Raw genomic sequence first — 21,113 nt, forward strand, 5'->3', positions numbered from 1 at the left:
ATTGACAAGAGCTGCCCAGAATATACAAGGCAAAAGAATATTAAAGAACTGATGGCGTATGAAAATTTGACATTTTTTGAGGCAAGTGAAGCCATTCCAAAATCATACATCTCAAATAATAAATTTATTTATAACCCGAGAGATTTTCCAAATTTTAAAAATAACAGCAGGCCATTAGAAAATACTCCAAGTACCAGTACAAATAATTCTAACACCATAGAACCATCGCAACGAAGAACAAACAATTTTAGATCATCTACAGTAAAACGTTCCTTTCAACAGGTGGTTCTGAACTCCGACAACAAACGGAGAGTCGTGCAAAAACGTCAAGATAAGCAACCAAATGAAAAGAGTACATATACACAGCAATTAAGACCAGAAAAGCCAACCTCTTCCCCCACTAGCTCATTTTCTCGTTCAGAACTTTTCAAATCAAGAACCTCAGCTAATTTATCACAAAACTCCAATCAAGCCTGGCAATCCAGTGCATCGCAAAACTTTCAAAATATTGATACCTTTTCTTCAAATGACTTTTTAAACTCATGCCTAAATTTTATTAGTAATACATCATCAGAAAACTTAAATTTACTTAAAAACCATTTATTTTCCCGATTAAACGTAGAGTCCTATATGGACCAAGAGGATAAATCTGATTCTGATTTTAATTAATTAAACATATATCAAATCACATAATCATGAATTCAAAAAAGAAATTAAAAATTATTCAGTGGAATATTAGAAGTATTAAATCAAACAGGGCAAACATAACGAACTTAATTTTCAAAGAAGACCCTGATATAATTGCTATTAATGAAACTTGGCTTAAACAAGATTTTAATTTTTCTTTGAAGTATTATAATGTTGTCAGACAGGACAGAGATGACGGATATGGTGGAGTAGCTACTTGTATCAAGAAATCTATTATTTTTTCTACAATTCAGAAGTACAACTCAGACCAAATCCAATACATAACAACAAAAATTGGTAACTTATACATAATAAACATTTACTCCAATACAAATAATGCCATAACTCTTCCTTTCTTGAGCTCAACAATAGAAAACATACCTACAGAAAACTTAATTATACTAGGTGATCTGAACTCTCACCATCCCCTATGGGATAAATGTCCTACCAATAAGGGAGGAAAAAATATTTATGATTTTATTTTTGATAAAGAATTAATTATCCTAAATGATGGGTCAGCAACATTGTTTCAACCCCCTAATAATAATCTTAGCGCTGTAGATCTAGCCATAGCAAGTAATAATATGGCTCTATGTTCTACTTGGGGTGTCATACAAGATTGTGGAAATAGCAACCATTTCCCCACCTTTGTCATAATAAACAACTGTGAGTTTAACAAAAATGATAGCATCTATACACAAACATACAAAATGAGAAATATTAAAAGAGCAGACTGGTATACATTCCACACTGGGATGATAACAGGAATGCTTGATTTACCGGTAAACTCTAATTACAATGAGTTTTTGGAGGTAGTTAATCAAGTAGCAGATAACTCAATTCCCTATAAAAACTGTAGAACACAGGGTAAACCTTCAAATCCGTGGTGGGATGAAGAATGTTCACTTTGGATTAAAAGCCGCAAACAGGCAATTCACAACTTTAAACAATCTGTTTCCTTAGAGAACTATATAAACGCTAAACGTATAATCGCCCAAACTAAACGAAACCTCAGAATTAAAAAAAGAAATAAATTCATAAACTTCTGTGAATCATTAAATAAGGAATCTAACACTACCTATGTCTGGAATAAAGTTAAAAAATTCTCAAATAACAAAAATTACGGCCAGACATTTCATAACCCCGCAGATAACATTAAAACAGAAATTCTACAGAACATGTCTGCAGTTTTTATTGATCCAAATTTTGAGCTTGACGATATAAACGAGCAAGTTTCCCCTTTTACAATCTGGGAACTTAACAATGCTGTAAATAATAAAAAAAATTCGGCACCAGGTATGGACGACATTCCTTACCTTATGATAAAACATCTACCACTACAAGCTAAACATTTTCTGTTGAATATCTACAATAATTGTCTAAATGGTGACAACCTGCCTGAAGATTGGAAAAACCATAATGTTATAAATATCTTAAAGCCACACAAAAATCCACTCTTGGCCAGTAGTTTCAGACCAATAGTTTTATCCTCATGTGTGCTTAAAACATTAGAAATATTAATCAAGAATCGCCTAGATTGGTCCTTAGAACATAACTGTTCATTCACCAACCATCAGACAGGTTTTAGAAAAGGAAGAGGCACTGCTGACAACTTGACCCTCCTTCATTCCACAATTGTGGAAGCCTTTGAATCCTCCCAATCGGTTTTGGCCATCTTTCTTGATATCAAAGCAGCATATGATAATGTCAATATATACAAACTTTATAGCAAACTAAAACTTCGAAATATTCCATCTGCAATAAATAATATTGTGTTCAAAATTTTACAGAACAGACTTTTATATTCAAGATCTAATGATGGTGACTTTTTGGGACCTTTCATGGCAACTAAGGGGCTACCTCAAGGTTCTCCCTTAAGTACCATTTTGTTTAATATTTATATAGCAGAATTGTTTTGTATTAGCAATAATGAAGTTAAAATATGTGGATATGCAGACGACTTGGTTTTGTATATTAAGGGATATGATATTAAAAGCATGGTAAGTAAAATAAACAAACAATTGGAAAACACATTACACTGGCTTGCAGAACATGACTTGTCCTTATCCAAAGACAAATGTGAAGCTGTATGGTTCACAAAGGGTAGGCGAAGAGATAATCTAACAGAAATCAAAATCAACAACACAGCCATTCCTCTAAAAAATGAAGTGAAATTTCTAGGCATAATTTTTCATAAGCATCTATCATGGGACTTACATGTTGACAATATTATACTCAAGGCAAAGAAAAATATTAACATCCTACGTGCAATATGTAGAGTCTGGTGGGGAGCTGACCCACGAACACTCCTAATGGTTTTTAATGCCTTGATCAGATCTCACCTCGATTATGGTTCCTTCCTATTCAACCCAATATCACAAAAATGCAACAACAAACTCAATGCAGTATTTTTTGAGGGACTTAAGATATGTTTGGGGTGCATGAAGTCTACACCAAATTTGGCAATCTTGGCAGAGTCTGCCCAAATGGACCTAGAACATAGAAGATTATTGTTAGCCTCTAAATTTTTAAGTAAAATCATCATTATTGAGAATCATCCCATAATATTACTCCTAATTGAAATACGTAAAAGACTTATAAACAAACCTAATTTTTATACAAGGCATAATGTACCATACTTGGTTTCGGCATTAGAATATTTTTTTCCATATTTTAAAAAAATATACAAAAGCCCAAATTTTCCATGCTATGAATTAGACTATGATACACTAATGAATCCACTTCCAATTCTAAATTGTAATATCAAAAAATATGACCCGATGATTAAAGAAAAATTCCTTATGACTACTGAACAATATGGGAAAGACCATACCTTTATATATACTGATGCCTCAAAAAACAAAGAAAGGGTAGGTTTTGGGATATGCATCCCGAGTATTGAATATAATTTCTCCTCAAGACTTCCTGGAGCTCTAAGCATAAGCAAAGCAGAGAGTATAGCAATACATCAAGCGGTGGAAGTCGCAACTACAAAACATCTAAAGAAAGCTATAATATTTTCTGATTCGCTCAATGCAATAACCAATATTAAAACATGTGACATATCTGCTTCAGCAGATATAAGGGCCCTAAAAACAAAGAAACTTATATCTTCAGCCAATGAGAATGGTACCAAAATTCTCCTTTCCTGGATACCTGGACACTCTAATATATTTGGTAACACCCAGGCTGACATACTGGCAAAAATAGGAAGAGACCTGAATGTACCCATGGAAGTACAACTGAATTCCCAGGATGCCCTATCAGTCATCAGAGGAAAAATTATAAAAGAGTACCAAGAAAAATGGAAATCTTTAGTCCAGAAGAAGACTTCGCAATACAAAACAATTCAAGACTTCTTTCCTACAAAACCTTGGTATTCAAATTTTCCATATAGAAATAGAAGACACACTACCACCATCATTAGAATGCGCACAGGCCATTGTTTAACAAAACAACATTTGTATAAAATGAATATAAAACATAATCCTTTTTGTGAATGTGGTCGTCTCGAGGATCTAAACCACATCTTTTTTGAATGCCCGATTAATGTGATTCCTAATTTTGATATATACACAAAATTTATTTCCATGAACTTCAAAACACCGCTCTCTATATACAATATTCTAAGTTCCTTAACGGAAGAATCAGTCAATGTAATTATGCGTTTTCTTGCAATTAACCAAATAAGCTTATAAACTGCAATGCGTTTTCTAGCAATTAACAAAATAAGCTTACAAATTGCAAGGCTCAACTGTTTATATGTATCCGTGATATATTATGTTGCTATTTGTCATTTAATTTATATTTTAATTTTTAATCATAATTAACCTGACCCAATTAATCTCATTTAATTATAATCATCACACCTCATCAAAAAGCTTCCTTACAAGAACATAGTCAGCGATTTTGGTATGGCTTAGAGCCAGACTACGTCAAGATCGCTTATAAATCGTGCTGGTAATCGCCTTGCAGCGAAACCAAAAAAAAAAAGAAGAAGAAGAAGAACAAACACTAAACATATCAAAATAGCGTGTATCAAAATATACAGTCACTGCCCACGCTAAATAGTCACTAGCTTGATGAAGTTTAACTTTTTTATTTGCTTACATTTTAGCGTGTACCTAGACACAACGTGTTTGGAAAACTTTTTTTGACGTTTTGACGTCACGACTATCACGGTCTTATTAGATATTGTCAGGTCGAGGTCGAAATACATTATAAAAATAAAAAACAAGTTTAATAAAAATAAAATGGAAGTAAAACAAGAATTTAGTGAGCAGACGTGTAAAGTAGAAATAGAATATAATGACTTAGATAATGCTCTTCTGGATGGTTCTAAACGCGAAGTTAAGGAGGAATCCAATACACATGACACATATGATTATGTAGACTTCAATGAATCTTCTAGACATTCTGATTCTGAAATATACCAAGATATAAGTACAGTGAACCCAATTGAAGAAAACCAAAAATCTGAAAAAGGTTAGTATAAGTTAACAAGATAAGTAACAAGTCTTCTTTCTCAACTTTTCCCTGTTCATGGGTAACTGTTCCTTACCTGTCGTCTCATTCCTGTCCATCGTGTCTTTTTCATTTAAACCTTTTTCTCTCAAGTCCTCCAACCAAGTCTGTCAAACTAACCATTGGTCTTTCTTCTCTTTATGGAATCTCTTTAAAGCTGGATTTTTGGATGGGAATATGGACTACACAGATGTCTTATGGGGCACTTTGAAGAATCATCTGATATGGAAAGCATTGGCTAGTTTATCATACAATGAAAAGTGGTGACACCGGAGATGTGTACCGTCTATTGTTCCACAACATGTGCCATCCACATCCTGTTGTAAGATAAATTGGGCTTTAAGCAGCTGTTCTTCTCTCTTTCCCTAATTATGTTGTCCCATTTAGCCTTACCCAACATCAGCTGTAACATTTTCATTTAATTACCTCCATCTCTTTTTCCTATAGTTCATTTATGTTTATATTGTTTGTTGCCTTTTCTAAACTCTCGCCGCCAAATGTAACATTAATGTACACTCTGTGTTGACAAGCGTGTAACATTAATGAACACTTGCAATGGGTGCGTTCGGACGACCATAGCGGCTGGCGGTCAGCAGAAATCGGCTGAGTGGTTGTATCCAGCCGTGATAGGGAAAGCTTAGTAAACCTCTCAGCGGCTGGCTTCCAGGGGTGACGTCTGACAGCTACTGCTGGCTCAGCTGTCCAGCCGCTGTGGTCGTCCGAACGCACCCAATGTTTCACTTAGAGCGCTGGTATAGTTTTGGTGCATGAAGAAACAAAATTAAAATATTATCGGCCAAGAGTGTTAATGACTTCCGGCAATTATACAACCACAAGTTTATTTCAAAATGTCCTTATAATGCCTTCTCATGATCTTCAACATTTTTAAAACCTATTTTTAAACCTTGGATCCAAAATAGTACACACTCTGCAAAAACTGCATTATCTTTTGCATTTTGAAATCGACTACTCATTTTATTTATTTATTTATTTATTTTACGGGCAAGCCCAATTCTATAAAAAATACATTACATTTTACAGATAAAAACAATAACATAATATAATATAAAAAACAGACATATAGAAATATAAATATAATATAGAAGTAAATATGTAATAGGAAATAGTATAAAAACAAGTTAACAAATTACAGACGTTTCACTCAAATATTGATCCTATGTAAATTTCTTTTAAAACGACTGATGGAGTTGTCGAATAGTTGTAAATTGAAAAGGGAGTTTGCTAAATTCAAGACTCTGGGTACGAACGAAAAAAGTGAATAATTAAACCTATGGAATGGTACATAAAATGTTCGCACTTGTCTAGTGGTGCGAGGTGGTACAAACAGTGCGATCTTATTAAGTAATTGAGAACAACTACATATACCATTTAAGAGCTTGAATAATAGCAAAAGGTCCTTTTGTTTTCTCCAACTTGCAAGAGAGGGGACCTGCAGTTGATGCTGCCATACAGTGTAATCTTGATAGGTATGAAGCTTAAAAGCAATGTAACGGAAGAAACTATTTTGAACTTGTTCAAGTTTCCTAAGACCTAGACCAAGTAGTGTGGGGACCACACTGAAGAACAATACTCGAGGTGAGACCTGACCAAGGAGAAGTAAAGAACTCTAATACTGGATATGTTTGTAAAATCACTAGTTGTTCTTTTTACAAAACCCAGCATTTTCATAGATGTTTGAATGACATTGATGATGTGAGTATTGAAACAAAGAGAATTTTCCAGTGTAATCCCCAAGTCCATGATTTTATTTACAGTGTTGAGCAATTGGCCATCAATGTAATAGTTTGATAATATTGGGTGGTGAGTACGGTTAAAGTGAATTACATGACATTTGCTGGAAATAAGGTTCATACCATTAAGTGAACACCATGCGGAGAGGTTAGTCAGTTCTAATTGCAATATGGCAGCATCATAATGATTTTTTATAACTTTAAAGCACTTCAAGTCATCAGCAAATAGCAAGGCGTTACAATTATGAAAACAGTTGGTTAAAACCAAATTATGAAAACATTAATAAATATATTAAAGAGTAATGGACCCAAATGGCACCCCTGTGGTACACCCGACTTAACTGAAAAAGTTTGTGAGTAAAAGTGGTTCACTCGGACCTGTTGAAATCTTTCAGTTAAATAACTCTGTAACCACTGCAACAAAGGTCCACTTATGCCATAGGAGCTAAGCTTTCGAATCAGGAGTTCATGATTTACTCTGTCAAAGGCCTTGGAAAAGTCAGTATAAATTGAATCAACTTGAAGTCCCTCTTCCAAGGCTTCAGACAGAAAATCAACATAGGTCAACAAACTCAGTTCAGCAGACTTACCTGTAGTAAAACCAAATTGCTGAGAGTTTAGGATCCCGGAGCTATCGAAGGTGAGGAAATCAGTTATAATACTCTCAAAAACCTTTGGTATAACGCTAAGAATAGATATAGGGCGGTGACTACTAATATTAGATTTATTACCAGATTTATATATTGGTGTGACATAAGAAAGTTTCCAAAAGTCTGGAAACTGATCTACATCCAAAGATTTATTAAATATACGAAACAAAGGTCGCGATAGTATAAAACTGAATTCCCTAAGAAAATTAGGTGGTATACCATCAGGCCCAGGACCCTTGTTGACACTTAATGATGAAAGCTTTTCATAAATTTTGAAAATCTGGATACGATATGATGAGATATTGAGTTTAGACTGAATATGGTCAACATTGCAATTTAAAGTACAGTAGACTCGCGATTATCCGAGGTAATTGGGACCGTGACTACCTCAGATACGGAAAAACTCGGCTGAGCTTGGTTATATTGATAGAAAAACACGTAAATGACTGTTACTGTGGATATTTTAATGACAAAACTGATACAGTACTGTCTATAAAAGATAAAAACATTTGCCTTATCAATATTACTGTTTAAAAAAGTCTGATTAATTTTTGCATAAGCTTCATTCCTCTTTTTGAGACGACGATGTTGCGCCAAGGTTGAAAGTTGTAACTCACCAGGTGCAGGAGCACGCCAAATAGAATTCTATTTTAGTGACGTCACGTTAAGATTCAAGATTCAAGATTCAAAAATTTATTGACTACGTTTACAAAAAAAATTTTTGAATTGTAGCAAGTCAATTTGATATATATAAAATACATGAGATAATGTGTATAGTACCCTCGGAGATCCGTGGAAAAAATTTACACCCAAAATAACAAAATTCAGTTTGGCAACACTGTGTGAATGTTGATAGTAACATATCCTTTTTAAGATAAGCACAACTGTAATTTAGTCCAAACAAATTAATATATTTTTTTGCCAACAAAAATGAGATTTTTCAACCAAGTAATGTTTCAAATATGATGTGCAAAATAATTTTTAATTGGGCCCTGCTAATGGGTTTGCTTTTTTTGTCATTAAAGTAAAAAAAAACTAAATTTTACTCATTAAATCAATGTTGTCCGGTTATCGTCTTAATTATTTTAACTGTACTAATATCCGTTGAGTAATTATGAATGATGAATAGGTCGTTAAAACATTTTATCTATAGCAGCTTCTGGAATATCTTAAAAATATCGAATTTCATTGATAAAATGCGGATATTCCACCGATCTTCGCTTCGACAATACATATATACAATATAACATATAGAAATATAATTACATTCACGCACATTTACAAAATATGACATCGGAAAACATAGTGAGTAATATTCATGTCCATGATACTGCTTTAAAATGATCGAAATATTCACTAACAGAGTAAAAAGCAAATCTCAGTAGATATTTTTTCAGAATGACTTTAAATTTATTGATTGTAAGGTTTTTAAAATCTATAGGTAGGACATTATCTATGTTAAAATCAATTGAGTTTTTTTGTGATTTACTCAAACGATATTTGACTGTTCTGATATTATTTGCACCTCTTGTGCTGTAATTATTCAAGTCAGACTGTTTAACTAAAGTATCTGCAGTTTTGTGTGTTTCCACGAGAACATTGTATAGCCATAGTGTTGGCAAGGGCATTATTTTATATTTAATAAATAATGGTTTGCAAGATTCCAAGTAACCAACTTTTGCAATTATTCTAATTGCTTTTTTTTGCAATTTAAATATTGTTAGTGCATTGCAAGAGTTTCCCCACAAAATAATGCCATAGCTTAAAAACGAATGGAAGAGAGAAAAATAAATTGTTCTTAAGGTATCAACACTTGTAACAAGTTTTAGTTGTCTAAGTAAAAATAAAGTACTGGAAAGTTTGCCTTTGAGATGGTCAATATGGTTATACCAAGTCAGTGTGTTGTCAATTGTCATGCCCAGCAATTTTACAGTATTTTTTTCCACATGAGCATCGAATGGATTAGTTGAAATGAATAAATTTTGAGTTTTGGTGTCATTTAGTCTAAGTTTATTTGCTGCGAACCATGATTGGGCATTTGAATTTATGTTCCTAGAATTAGTTTCTAAAAGAGAACGATTTCTGTCAGAAAAAATAAAAGTAGTGTCATCTGCAAATAGTACTGTTTTACATGGAGCCATAAAATTGGGCAAGTCATTAACATATATAATAAATAATAGAGGGCCCAAAACAGAACCTTGTGGAACTCCATGCTTAACATGCTTAAATTCAGAGAGACAATTTCCGTATCTGACTGCTTGGTATCTATCACTTAGATAAGATTTAATTAGTTCTAGAGGAGTACCTCTGATGCCGTAAAAGTGCAGTTTTTTTAGTAAAATTTCATGAGAAACACAGTCGAAGGCCTTTGAAAGATCACACAACGTTACAGCAGTTTGGTTATGCTTCTCCAGGCCATCCACTATGCCACTCATCACATCTAAGAGTGCATGAGTTGTGGAACGATCCTTTCTAAACCCATATTGTGAACTGGTAAGAAAGTTATTGGTTTCAAAGTACGATATTATGCGTTGCTTCAGAATGTTTTCTATTATTTTACTGAATATGGAAACGATAGAAATTGGTCTATAATTGTCTACAAGATCACGATCGCCCTTCTTAAATACAGGAACAATTTTGGAGTATTTAAATCCAGTTGGAAATATCCCGATTGAAAAAATGTTATTAATGAGATGTGTTAAAGGATCAGTAATTATTTTACAAGTATTTTTTATAAAAGAAGCGTTTAGCTCATTTGTATCCAAACCATTTGAATTTTTTAGTGAATTTATAACCTCCGATACTTCTTGTTGAGTAGTTGGAGATAGAAAGAATGAACTCGATGGAGCTGGGAAGTTTTGATAGTTCAAGATTATGTCATCTGATGTATTAGGAAGGGTTTTTATAATGTTCTCAGCAATTTCAACAAAAAAGTTATTGAAAGTGTCACAAGATAAATTGGTTGTTATATTATGTGAACTATTTGTTTTGTTACGCTCATAGTTAATTATCTTCCAACACGTCTTGGATCTATTCTTTGATGTTAATATTAATTTCTCATAAGCCATCTTTTTCGCGTTTTTCAACTCAGAATTATAATGATTTTTGTATTTTTTATATTCGTTGTAATGTATTGGATTTTTAGTAGAATCAGCACGTATTTTATAAGAGTGCAGATAATTTCTCATATTTTTTAAGTTGTCATTAAACCAATTTACAGGACATTTTTTATTTTTAATAACCAATGTTTTTAGTGGAAAATAATGAGATACTGCATAATTATAATTATCTATTAAAAACGTTGCTAAGCAATCTACATCAAAATCACTATCAAAAATGTTCCAGTCCAACTCTGATAAAAAGTTTCTCATTTTTAAAATACCTTCCTGTGTAAAGGCTCTAGTGCAAACACTTGATTTTAATTTATTTGATGATTAACTTAACTTAATATACTGTCCGCGATGGTCTGAAAAACAAGGTTCAAGGACATTTGTCTCAAACTGATTTTCTTCAAAATTTGTCATAATATTGTCTATACAAGTGGCAGATGTAGCAGTAACTCGAGTATAGTCATAAATTGTTTGTTTTATACCAAAAGATGATGTTATAGAAGTCAATTCACTAATGTTTGGCGTTTTTCCTTTAAAATTAATATTAAAATCTCCCAAAATCACTACATTCAAATTTGGCCTCATAAAAATTTGCCTAGCAACCGTCGATTCCCCCATTATGAAATTCTATTTTGTGACGTCAGCAAAATAGAATTCTATTTGGCGTGCTCCCGCACCAGTTATGACTTTTGCCTCGGTTAACCGAGGGGCTCGGATAACCTAGACTCGGATAATCGCGAGTCTACTGTAATATCACTATAAACTGATGAAAAGTGATCTGCAAATAAGTTGGCAATATCATTGCCACATGAAGCGACAGAGTCATTCAGGGTCATTGAGTCAGGTATACAATTGTTTTCACGCTTGCTACCTACAAATTTCCAAAAATGCCTTGCGTCATTTTGTATAGAAAATTCGGTGAAACGTATGTAATTGTCATAACAGCATTTAGATAGATTTTTACAATTTGTTCTCAGATGACAAAAGTCAGCATAGCTTTCAGGAATCTTTAAGGTTTTATAAATTTTATGAGCTTTTATTTTTTCGTTTAACAATTGAATGGTGGGCTACAACAATGTTGTAAGCGACAGAATCGAGATTATGCAGGAGATGAAAAAAACACATTGACAAGCCATTTATGAACATACGGATACCAACATTGCGGTACGAAAAACTCAGGGAAGGCAAAATATTTTTAGCCAGATTGAAAGATGCTCGCATTGGTCTTTGGATATACAATAATATTGCATTAAAACCTCACTTTGACCCAATATGTCGCTTACAACATTGTTGTAGCCCACCATTCAATTGCTTAAGCTCAGAAGAATACCAACAAGGAAATTTCTTAGTACTAAAATATTTAACTGGAGTGAAATGTTCAATAAGAGAGTAAATAATGTCATAAAACATAGCAATCATGTCTGAAAGATCTCTACCACGAAACAGGTTATCCCATTCTATATATTCTAGACATTGGTGAATTGCTGGAAAGTTTGCGTTACGGAAATCATAATAATATTCGTTACCAGAAATTGACCTATCAAAAACATTAAGCTGCAATGATGTTAACAGAGGAGGATGATGAGAGTCAGGTGAAACCAGAGCATCGTCAGCTTCAGAAATGACAAGCTCTTCTGGGGCCAGGATAAGATCCAGAATAACACCCCTGCTATTAAATATAAAACTACACTGAAAAAGATTATGATAAGCACACATATTTGAAACAACCTCAATGGCATCAACTACAGCTAGCGGTGATGGAGTTTGTGAGGTTGCAGAAGAGCAATATTCTTCAACTCTCCACCTAGCTGAGGGGAGATTATAGTCACCAAATAAGTGAAATTTCAGGGATGAAAATTGTTCACTTAGAAGCATCAGTTGGTCAGCATGAACTTGATAGGTGTAGGCTGGAGATTGAGGTGGAATGTATAAAGCTCCCAGAATAAGTTTGCCATGGAACCGCACAAACGGCTGTTCAATAGAAGGATCAGATTGGATTCGTAATGATGAATATTTCTTTAAAATAGCCATCAATACTCCACCCCCTCTAAGAGATGAACTAGAGGCAGATGTACGATCCTGTCTATAGATATTGTAATTGACAAGACCAATTTCAGCATCAGCAATGTCACTATTGAGCCAAGTTTCTGTTAGAATGATAATATCATAGGTACAATTAAAAACATTGAGGCTTAATTCAGTAAGTTTTGTTCTGAGACCCCGGACATTTTGGTAATAGACTGTAAACTTGCCCAAGTCAGTAGAGTTTAAAGGTTTTTTTGAATGATTTTAGGTATGTTATTAAAATACTTAATCGTGAGATTAACTTCTCCAGCGTTTTGTCTCTCTGAAAGCTCGGACCTAAGACTATCTAACAGCTTTCTTTGGTTAGGGGTTTGATCTAAAATAAAATATATCTTTTTTTCGCGACTAACTGTTTGCTTGTTTTTAATAACATGAAGAGCATCACTTGCTGAAGAAAATATTACTTTAATGGGACGATGACCATTCTTGTTCACATTTCCAAAGCGTAAGATTTTGACTTCATTTGTGTTGATGGAGGCATGGGCCTTTGATAAAATAGATTTTACTTGAGAAGCATCTTCAGAAGTGTTATTTAATTCAGGAAGATTAAAAATGAGGATGTTTTTAGATCTTTTTTCCCGTTCGTGAAGCTCGTTTACCACATCATCAACAGAAAATGAATTAGCACCTTTTTCAGCCTTAAGTTTTAACATGTCCTGCTTCAAAGCATTAAGTTCCTTTTTAAAATCATTAATTTCCCTAATAAGTTTGGGTACACTTTTAAAAGATAAACGACAATCAGCACAAAAATACATTAAGGTTCTTTTTTGGATAACAACAGCGCGTAGTTCAGAGGCGCATAAACCAGTACAGTGTTCAGACTGGTGCACAGTAACATGGCAGCTATCACATGCGACAAACTTGTCAAGAAGATCATCATTACAACTGGAACATTTGCTAACTATTTTAAAGTTGAATTGGAGATATTAAATTCACTGATGAAGCAAAATCAAATTAACACCTGGCCTATAATGAGTAAAGGTTCTGCTTGTTTGAATTAAATCTATATACAAGCCAAACTCATTAACTGGCATATCTTCAAATTACCCTTATCAGAACTAGTTTTTTGTAGAATTAAATTTTTAGTATTTTATTTTTAGCAGTATATTGCAAATTACACAAATTCCTCAAAAATAAGGTAAAAAGGGATACAGCCACTGTATAAGTTTGTCCACAAAATGATATTATTTTCAAAATAAAAGACTCGCTTTAAACTATGAAATTCCAAGAATTTTTAGGAGCAGATGTTTTGTGTCTGTCATTGACAATTAGTTTTTTGACTCGATTTTGTCTTTTAAATCATCTGATAAAGCAGTCACTTTAGAATTCTGTAGAGAACGTTTTGCTAAAAACAATAATTTTACAAAAACAATAACTTTTGATGTCACGTTTTTTTTAGAACAAATTTCTGTTGTTACTTCATAAAGTTTTATCATAAGGATCTCACAATGTTCTATAGCATACTACACTCCAATAATTTTGGTCCTTAACTATTGGAGAAAGTTAGCCTCCATGTTCCCAGTAGACAAACTAGGCTAATCAACCCTTTTACGTTAGACCCCATCGGACAAACTATGGACACAACTCCTTCATGTCTAGAACACCTAGGTTTGCTAACCAATATACGGAAAGTTTAGAATGTTATAGTTTTCCAAATGAATTTAAAGCGCAGCTTAAAAACTGAGTGTGATAACTTAATATCCTTGTGTTTTATACATTTTTGTTAATGTTTGTTATTTAATGTTCCTAGTTTTTATGATTAAAATTTTTAAATTTACTGTAAGTAGGTTAGGTTAAAAATCTCCTGTGATTAATGTTGATACTGTATTTTAATTGGGTAATTGCCCGTTGATAAATAAATAAATAAAGTGGTTGATTGAATGAGTGGTAGTACCATTTCTATAATGTTGCTGTCATCTTGTTGCATGGAAAGGTCGTTGTACAAAAGGGCTGTAGTTGTACAGTAGAGTCCCACTAATCCAAACTGCGGTAATCTGAAAATCCACTTTATCCGAAACAGAATTTGGCAATAGATTTAGGGACCAACCAACTTTTTGTCTTGAAAAACGGTGTTTGATCGTACGTCTCAGATGAATGTGTTCTAGTTATTAAAGGGTTCATTACTTCCTGCTTATTCACGGTGAGCTTGAAACACGTTAATATCTATCTATTTATTTATTTATTTATTGTTAATAAACGGGCCAAGCCCATTGACAAAAAATATACAATTAAGCAACATTTATAAACATTACAAACAAATACTAAATAAAATACAGAATCATAATATAAATATGTATATACTTTATGTCATCGGCATATGCCAACACTTCGCAGTCAGTCAATGATTTAATAGCATCGTCAATAAAAACTGCAAACAATAAAGGTCCCAAACGGGACCCCTGATGCACTCCTGAGAGTGGAAAATATTCATTAGAAGTGAAACCATTCAGTTTGACACATAAAGACCTGTCCCGCAAGTAAGTTTTCAACCAGCAAAGAAGTTTACCACTCACACCATCTAATTTAATATAGCTTCAACTTTTTTTGTTTTAATATCTTCTACAACTCAAAAATATACAAAACAAGACAAAATTTAAATCAGCTAAGCGTCCCTTTTTGAAAAAAATGATTTTTTCTAAAAAAATATAAAGTTCTGTAACATTTTACATAAATATTTTGCAATAACTATTGTTGTAATCATTTTCAAAATGAAAGAAACGTTTATTCAAAACTTCTATATTAATAGTACATGAACACAGCAATATAAATACAGGGTGGACCACAGAAAAGAGTCCACCTTGATATTTGGCAGGAGTTATTCGATTTTAAAAAATGCCGAAGCAGGTCGACTTTATTTTTATATTGCAATTTTTTCGCATATCTTTCATACTAGTGACGTCATCCATCAGAGCATGATGACGTAATCGATGATTTTTTTAAACGGGAAAAGGGGTCGTATTGCAGCTCATTTGAAAGGGTGTTCAATTCTCTATTCAGTAATATAAACATTGATATCATTATTTATACAGCGTGACCAAAAAAATTTTTTGAATTAATTAATTGACGCAAAAGTAGAATGTACTTTTAATTTATTTAACTCAAAATACATTGTACTGCTGTCAGAAAATAGAAAAAAATGTTTATATCACAAATAAACATTTTTTTTCGCTTAAATTAAATGACAAACAGCCTCCCACCTACCTCCTTTGACAGTTTTAACATTTAATTTAAGCGAACAGCAATGTTTATTTGCCCAATAAACATCTTTTTTTTTCCAACAGCAATAAAATGTATTTTGAGTTAAATAAATTACATACATTCTTCTTCTTTTTGCGTTAATTAATTTAATTCAAAAAAATTTTCTTTGCCCACCCTGTATAAATAATGATATTATTGTTTATATTACTGCATAGAGAATTGAACACCCTTTCAAATGAGCTACCACATGACCCTTATTCCCATTTAAAAAATCATCGATTACGTCATCACACCCAGATGGATGATGTCATTAGTATGAGATATGTATCAAAAAATTGTAATTCAAAAATAAAAATCTACCTGTTTCGGCATTTCCTTAAAATCTAATAACTATTACCAAATATCGAAGTCGACTCTTTTCTTTGGCCCACACTGTATAAACAAATACATATCTAATTTTTTTCTTTTATCGACTAGTTTGCAAATTAAAAAAAAATGCAATGGGTGAAGGATATGTGGGAGGGTTCAAGAAATTCTTCAAACATTTCAGACGTTTATATATTTTTTAGAAAAAATCGTTTTTTTTTTCCAAAAGAGACTCTTAGCGGATTTAAATTTTGTCTTGTATTGTCTATTTTTGAGTTGTAAAAGATATTCCAACAAAAAAAGTTGAAGCTATATTAAATTAGATAATAATGTGTTTCAAGCTCACTGTGTATTATTATCATAGGCTCTTATTGCGTTCAAAACAAAAGTACTGTACTTAATGATATAGGCATATTATTTATGTTATTTCTTTATGAAAAGGGCATTTTAAGAAAATCTGTTCAATCCGAAAAATTTGGTAATCCGAAATGGGTTTGTTCCCAATTAGTTCGGTTTACCGGGACTCCACTGTAGTAATAATAGCATCTTTTATTCTAAATACGCAATATAACATTTCAAATGAATAATTCTAACTATCTAGTTGAAATCTCTTAATTGTAGAAGTGGTAAGTAAGTTCATTTTTCTTTGGGGATCTTGTAATTTACTAAGCTTTGTTTTTAAACCAAGAGGAGTAAACTAAAAAGACAGATTCACAGCTAAGAAAGTCACCAGAAATATCACCAAATACATCTTCTTTTTTGGTTGATCATATCAGCCTTTAACGATAATCCATAAATATTATATTATACTAATACGCTGCTAGAGAGTTCTAAAAACAACTGTATTTTATATAAAAACAGACTAAAAATCTACAAATTAAAGGAATAACAAAGAATACAAAATATCCCTGATATAACTTAATTAACCCATGAAATGCCAATATGGTCAAAATTTTATAAATGTCATTAGTGTCAAAATTTGATAACAGTGGAGTAAACTTGCCTGAGGTTGGACCAATTACAAACAAGCTTTACTTACTCCACAGGAAATTTGAGTTGCTCCTTTTGGTTTAAAAATAGACTGTAGTCCCAGAGGGTTTCATTTAAAATAATCTACAATGGAATTTACTATTTGTGTTGGGAATAAGCCACAATATTACTTTGAAATTTATTTGACATTAAGGCACAAAATAATAATAAAAAATAATTTTAAAAAAATCACTAAGAGGTTCTAAATCTCCGAGAGATTGAATCGGGTTTAGTTCCTATCATAGTGAAAAAAAATTTAACAAGAAAAAAAAAGTAATTAGCCTAGTTGTATTTATTAACATAGTAAGTAGACATTGTTATTTGTATGCTTTATTTTTTATTATTCTTTATTTATAAGTGTATACTGTACAATTTTGTATGAATGAATAACAATTTTATATGTAACTACGTGGCTAAAAGTTCTAAACCAAGGGCAAAATCAAAGAAAAAAAATGCAGAATGAAAGATTACAAGTAGTGTGTATTTGTACTAGCAAAATGAGGAGGGTAAAAGACCTGGCCATCTGGCAGTGAACACCTGGCATCCGGTCTAAAAATAGGGTGGGGGAATATATGTTATTGTGAGCAAAATGAGGAACATCTGGCAGTGAACATCCGGTCTAAAAAAATAGGGTGGGGGGAATATGATATTGTACTAGCAAAATGAGCAGATCAACGACCTGGTCATCTGGCCATCTAAAAATAACTTAACAGGTTCACTGTCCAGGTTTTAGAGTGGAAATTGCTCATAAGTCCAGTTATGTTTTTGTAAAAATTGATATCTTCTGGCTTTAAATAAACAAATAATGTTGTCAAATATATAGATATGTAATTAAAAAATATTTGTTTTAAAGCATACCACATATGGACTGTGGACTCTATAGAACAAAAATGACCAAAAGTTGTCTCGTGAGTCCACAGACCATATGTGGTATGTGCGTACTTTCCTCATTTATTTTTCCATTTTTCCCTGTATCAAATAAGAAATGGCATAGACATCAACATAAGAAATGGCATCAATTACGATAAACTTAGGTCGTCTTTATGTTCTAAGACAACAGAATACGTGAAATTAGCTACCAATTCGCAAGACCTTGACCTGGTACAAAAAAGTTGCTGTCGATGTTCTGTTTGGAGTGGGTATCATAAATACAGTTTATTTGTTCAATAAATTGAACCAGCAAAATAAATGTACAATATTGCAGGCCAAAATGAGTATTGTGAAAAATCTTTTGGGTATAAACGTTATTCAGACACCTGCAATACCTCGTCACAAGTACAGCATTGTCTTAAACCGCTGGATAGAAAAGATAAAAAAGTTACTAGACGTAGGTGTGCCGGATGCTATAATGAATTTCGTCAAAAAGGAGAAACATCAGCAGCTGTCACTAATAAAGCCAAAAGAGTCTCACAAATATGCAACATCTGTACCAAACCGTATTGTCTACAATGTTTCCAAAAAGTACAATAACTTTTTTCAATACTCTTTCTTTTTCAATAAATATTTACTTTTCATTATTGTATTATTGTATATTATTATTTTATCTTACATATCCATTTTTTAGTTCGCTAAAAGTGAAAACGCAATAAAATATAGGTGCTTAGTTTCGATATTACATTTATCGCAATTACGATAAAATTACACATTTTTTCTCTTTGTCCTAACACTATTTATAATATATGGGATATGTTCTGTCAAGTTCACGTCTAATAAAGGCCATTCTCCTCACGTCCACTTTTATAAACAACCTGAAAATTGTATCTACGAACAGACCACATATGGTCTGTGAACTGGTAGTGCTTTTAGTCCACAGACCATATGTGGTCTGTGGACAGTGAACCTGTTAACGATCTGGACGTGAGAAAATAACAAATACAGTTGGTGGTATTTTTTGTGAAAATATAACTATGCAGAAACAGTCGTGTGAAATGAAGACATCTGCTTGTCTTAACAATATCCGTTCAAAGCGTATAGTCCAATTTGGCTTAAAACAAAAACAACAAAAGTTTGTTTTTTAGACAAACTCTCGGTAAATGAACTCCGACAATTCCCACCGTATCTTGAATCACATCTGGCTTACGGCTTGCACTTACGCAACATAAAAATTCACTGGGATTCAGGATGCACACATCGCACCTTGAAAACCATATGGCAATATCTGCAATTTTTTCATGAAATGACCTTTGAATGCAGTCTAATAGGAAAAAAATCTATTTTTTAATGCTATATAGCAGCTCCTGCAAAAAATTTTAAGTTCGGCACCAGAAAGATACATCTCTATGGCTTTTGTCAAAAATCGATTCTTCTTTTTATACCATCAGGCATTATCTGCAGTAGTTGATGCTCTACGGTTCTAAAATTGGAACAAAACCCCAGATCTATATGGCAATATGTGCAAAATGTGACCCACGCTCTTAAAATGAAAGCAAGATCTACTAAGGAAACATCCTTTGAATGCAACAAAACATAGAATGCTGCATAGAGATTTGATTGCAACACTGGAAATAAGCGACAAGACTATAACAAATTAATATACAACGTCATACTGCAGATGGGTTTATCCCAAAAAAAAGCGAATTATAACCGACAGACATTATATAAGCGACACATTATAATATGCAAGACTTTGATTAAGTGTTAACACTAAAAATTTGTAATAAATAAGTACAATCAATAAAAAAAACTGTTATTTTATATGAATTTTTACTGTATCATGTGCGAAAATTGATATATTTTTTAAAACCATATGGCCGTATGTGCTAAAATATCTATTTCCTGGGGGAAATTTTACGTACTTTTTAATTCATACAAAAATATGTAAAATTAAAGACAATTGTGCCAAATACCAGGTTCGCAGCTTAATTTTTGGAATTACAGTAAATAAAATTAACTTTACAAAAACTTAAAATGCTCATAACTCAATATTATGATTTTTGCAGTTACTGCCCTATGGTTTTCAAGGTGCGATATGCTCTTCATTAAATGTTATAGCAAGCACAGGGGCGTCCTAAGATCTATTTTCCTCCTCTTTAAGCAATCAATTTATGTATACATATTTTTTAAGACAAAAATTATTGAAAATAACCATATAATAAGTTGTCATACGTTGTTTCTGTCTTTTAAAATTAGACTCCTTGAAAAATTATTCAATAGATTGCTGCATTTTTATTATAATCGATTGCATGTGATTTTTTTTCAATTATTTTTCAAAATAATTCTTATAACTCAGTCAAACTTTGATTAATACAAAAAATCTTTCTGTAAAAATTAATAAAGTGTCCTTTTATCTTTTCAAATAATTGTCAGAAATACGCAAAACTGTTTTTCCTTAATAACAAATGCGATAAAACAAAAAAGAGTAGCACATGATATTCATGTGGCAATTCATTTCTTGGTTTTTTTCATGCAAAGTTGTCGTAAAGCGTAAAAGACATTGGGACCCCCACACATACTGTGAGAAAATAAATAACAAACACAGTTGGTGGTATTTTTTTTGTGAAAAATATAAGTACGTAGAAACATAAAACAGACTGTGAGAGTTAAAGACATATGGATGGTGTTTTTTGCAAAAAGTCATACAGATGTTAATTCAGTTCCCGCAGCTCCTTAAAAAGGAAGGGCTATTTCCATGGAGGGGGTACAAAGCTAACAAGACAAGCACCAATATGGGCGTGGTGTAGCCCATTGGTGTGCCTCGTGGGTAACCAAATGTG

The 21,113-nt window shown here is 32.7% G+C and overlaps 1 protein-coding gene across 4 annotated transcripts in view; it reads left to right on the forward strand.

Annotated features, from left to right (window-relative positions):
* Window positions 1-4,702: 4,702 nt before the first annotated feature.
* LOC126885934 (zinc finger protein 227-like) overlaps window positions 4,703-21,113 on the forward strand; it is a 125,539-nt gene continuing 109,128 nt past the window's right edge. For 3 of the 4 annotated variants that reach the window (XM_050652754.1, XM_050652755.1, XM_050652756.1), the window contains exon 1: window positions 4,703-5,172. In XM_050652754.1, the coding sequence (XP_050508711.1) occupies window positions 4,941-5,172 (232 nt within the window). In that variant the 5' untranslated portion in view covers window positions 4,703-4,940. The remainder of the gene's footprint in view (window positions 5,173-21,113) is intronic. The other variant, XM_050652751.1, reaches the window with a different exon arrangement.

Source organism: Diabrotica virgifera, chromosome 6, assembly GCF_917563875.1.
Source record: "Diabrotica virgifera virgifera chromosome 6, PGI_DIABVI_V3a".
In the NCBI taxonomy this organism is placed as follows: Eukaryota; Metazoa; Arthropoda; class Insecta; order Coleoptera; family Chrysomelidae; genus Diabrotica; species Diabrotica virgifera.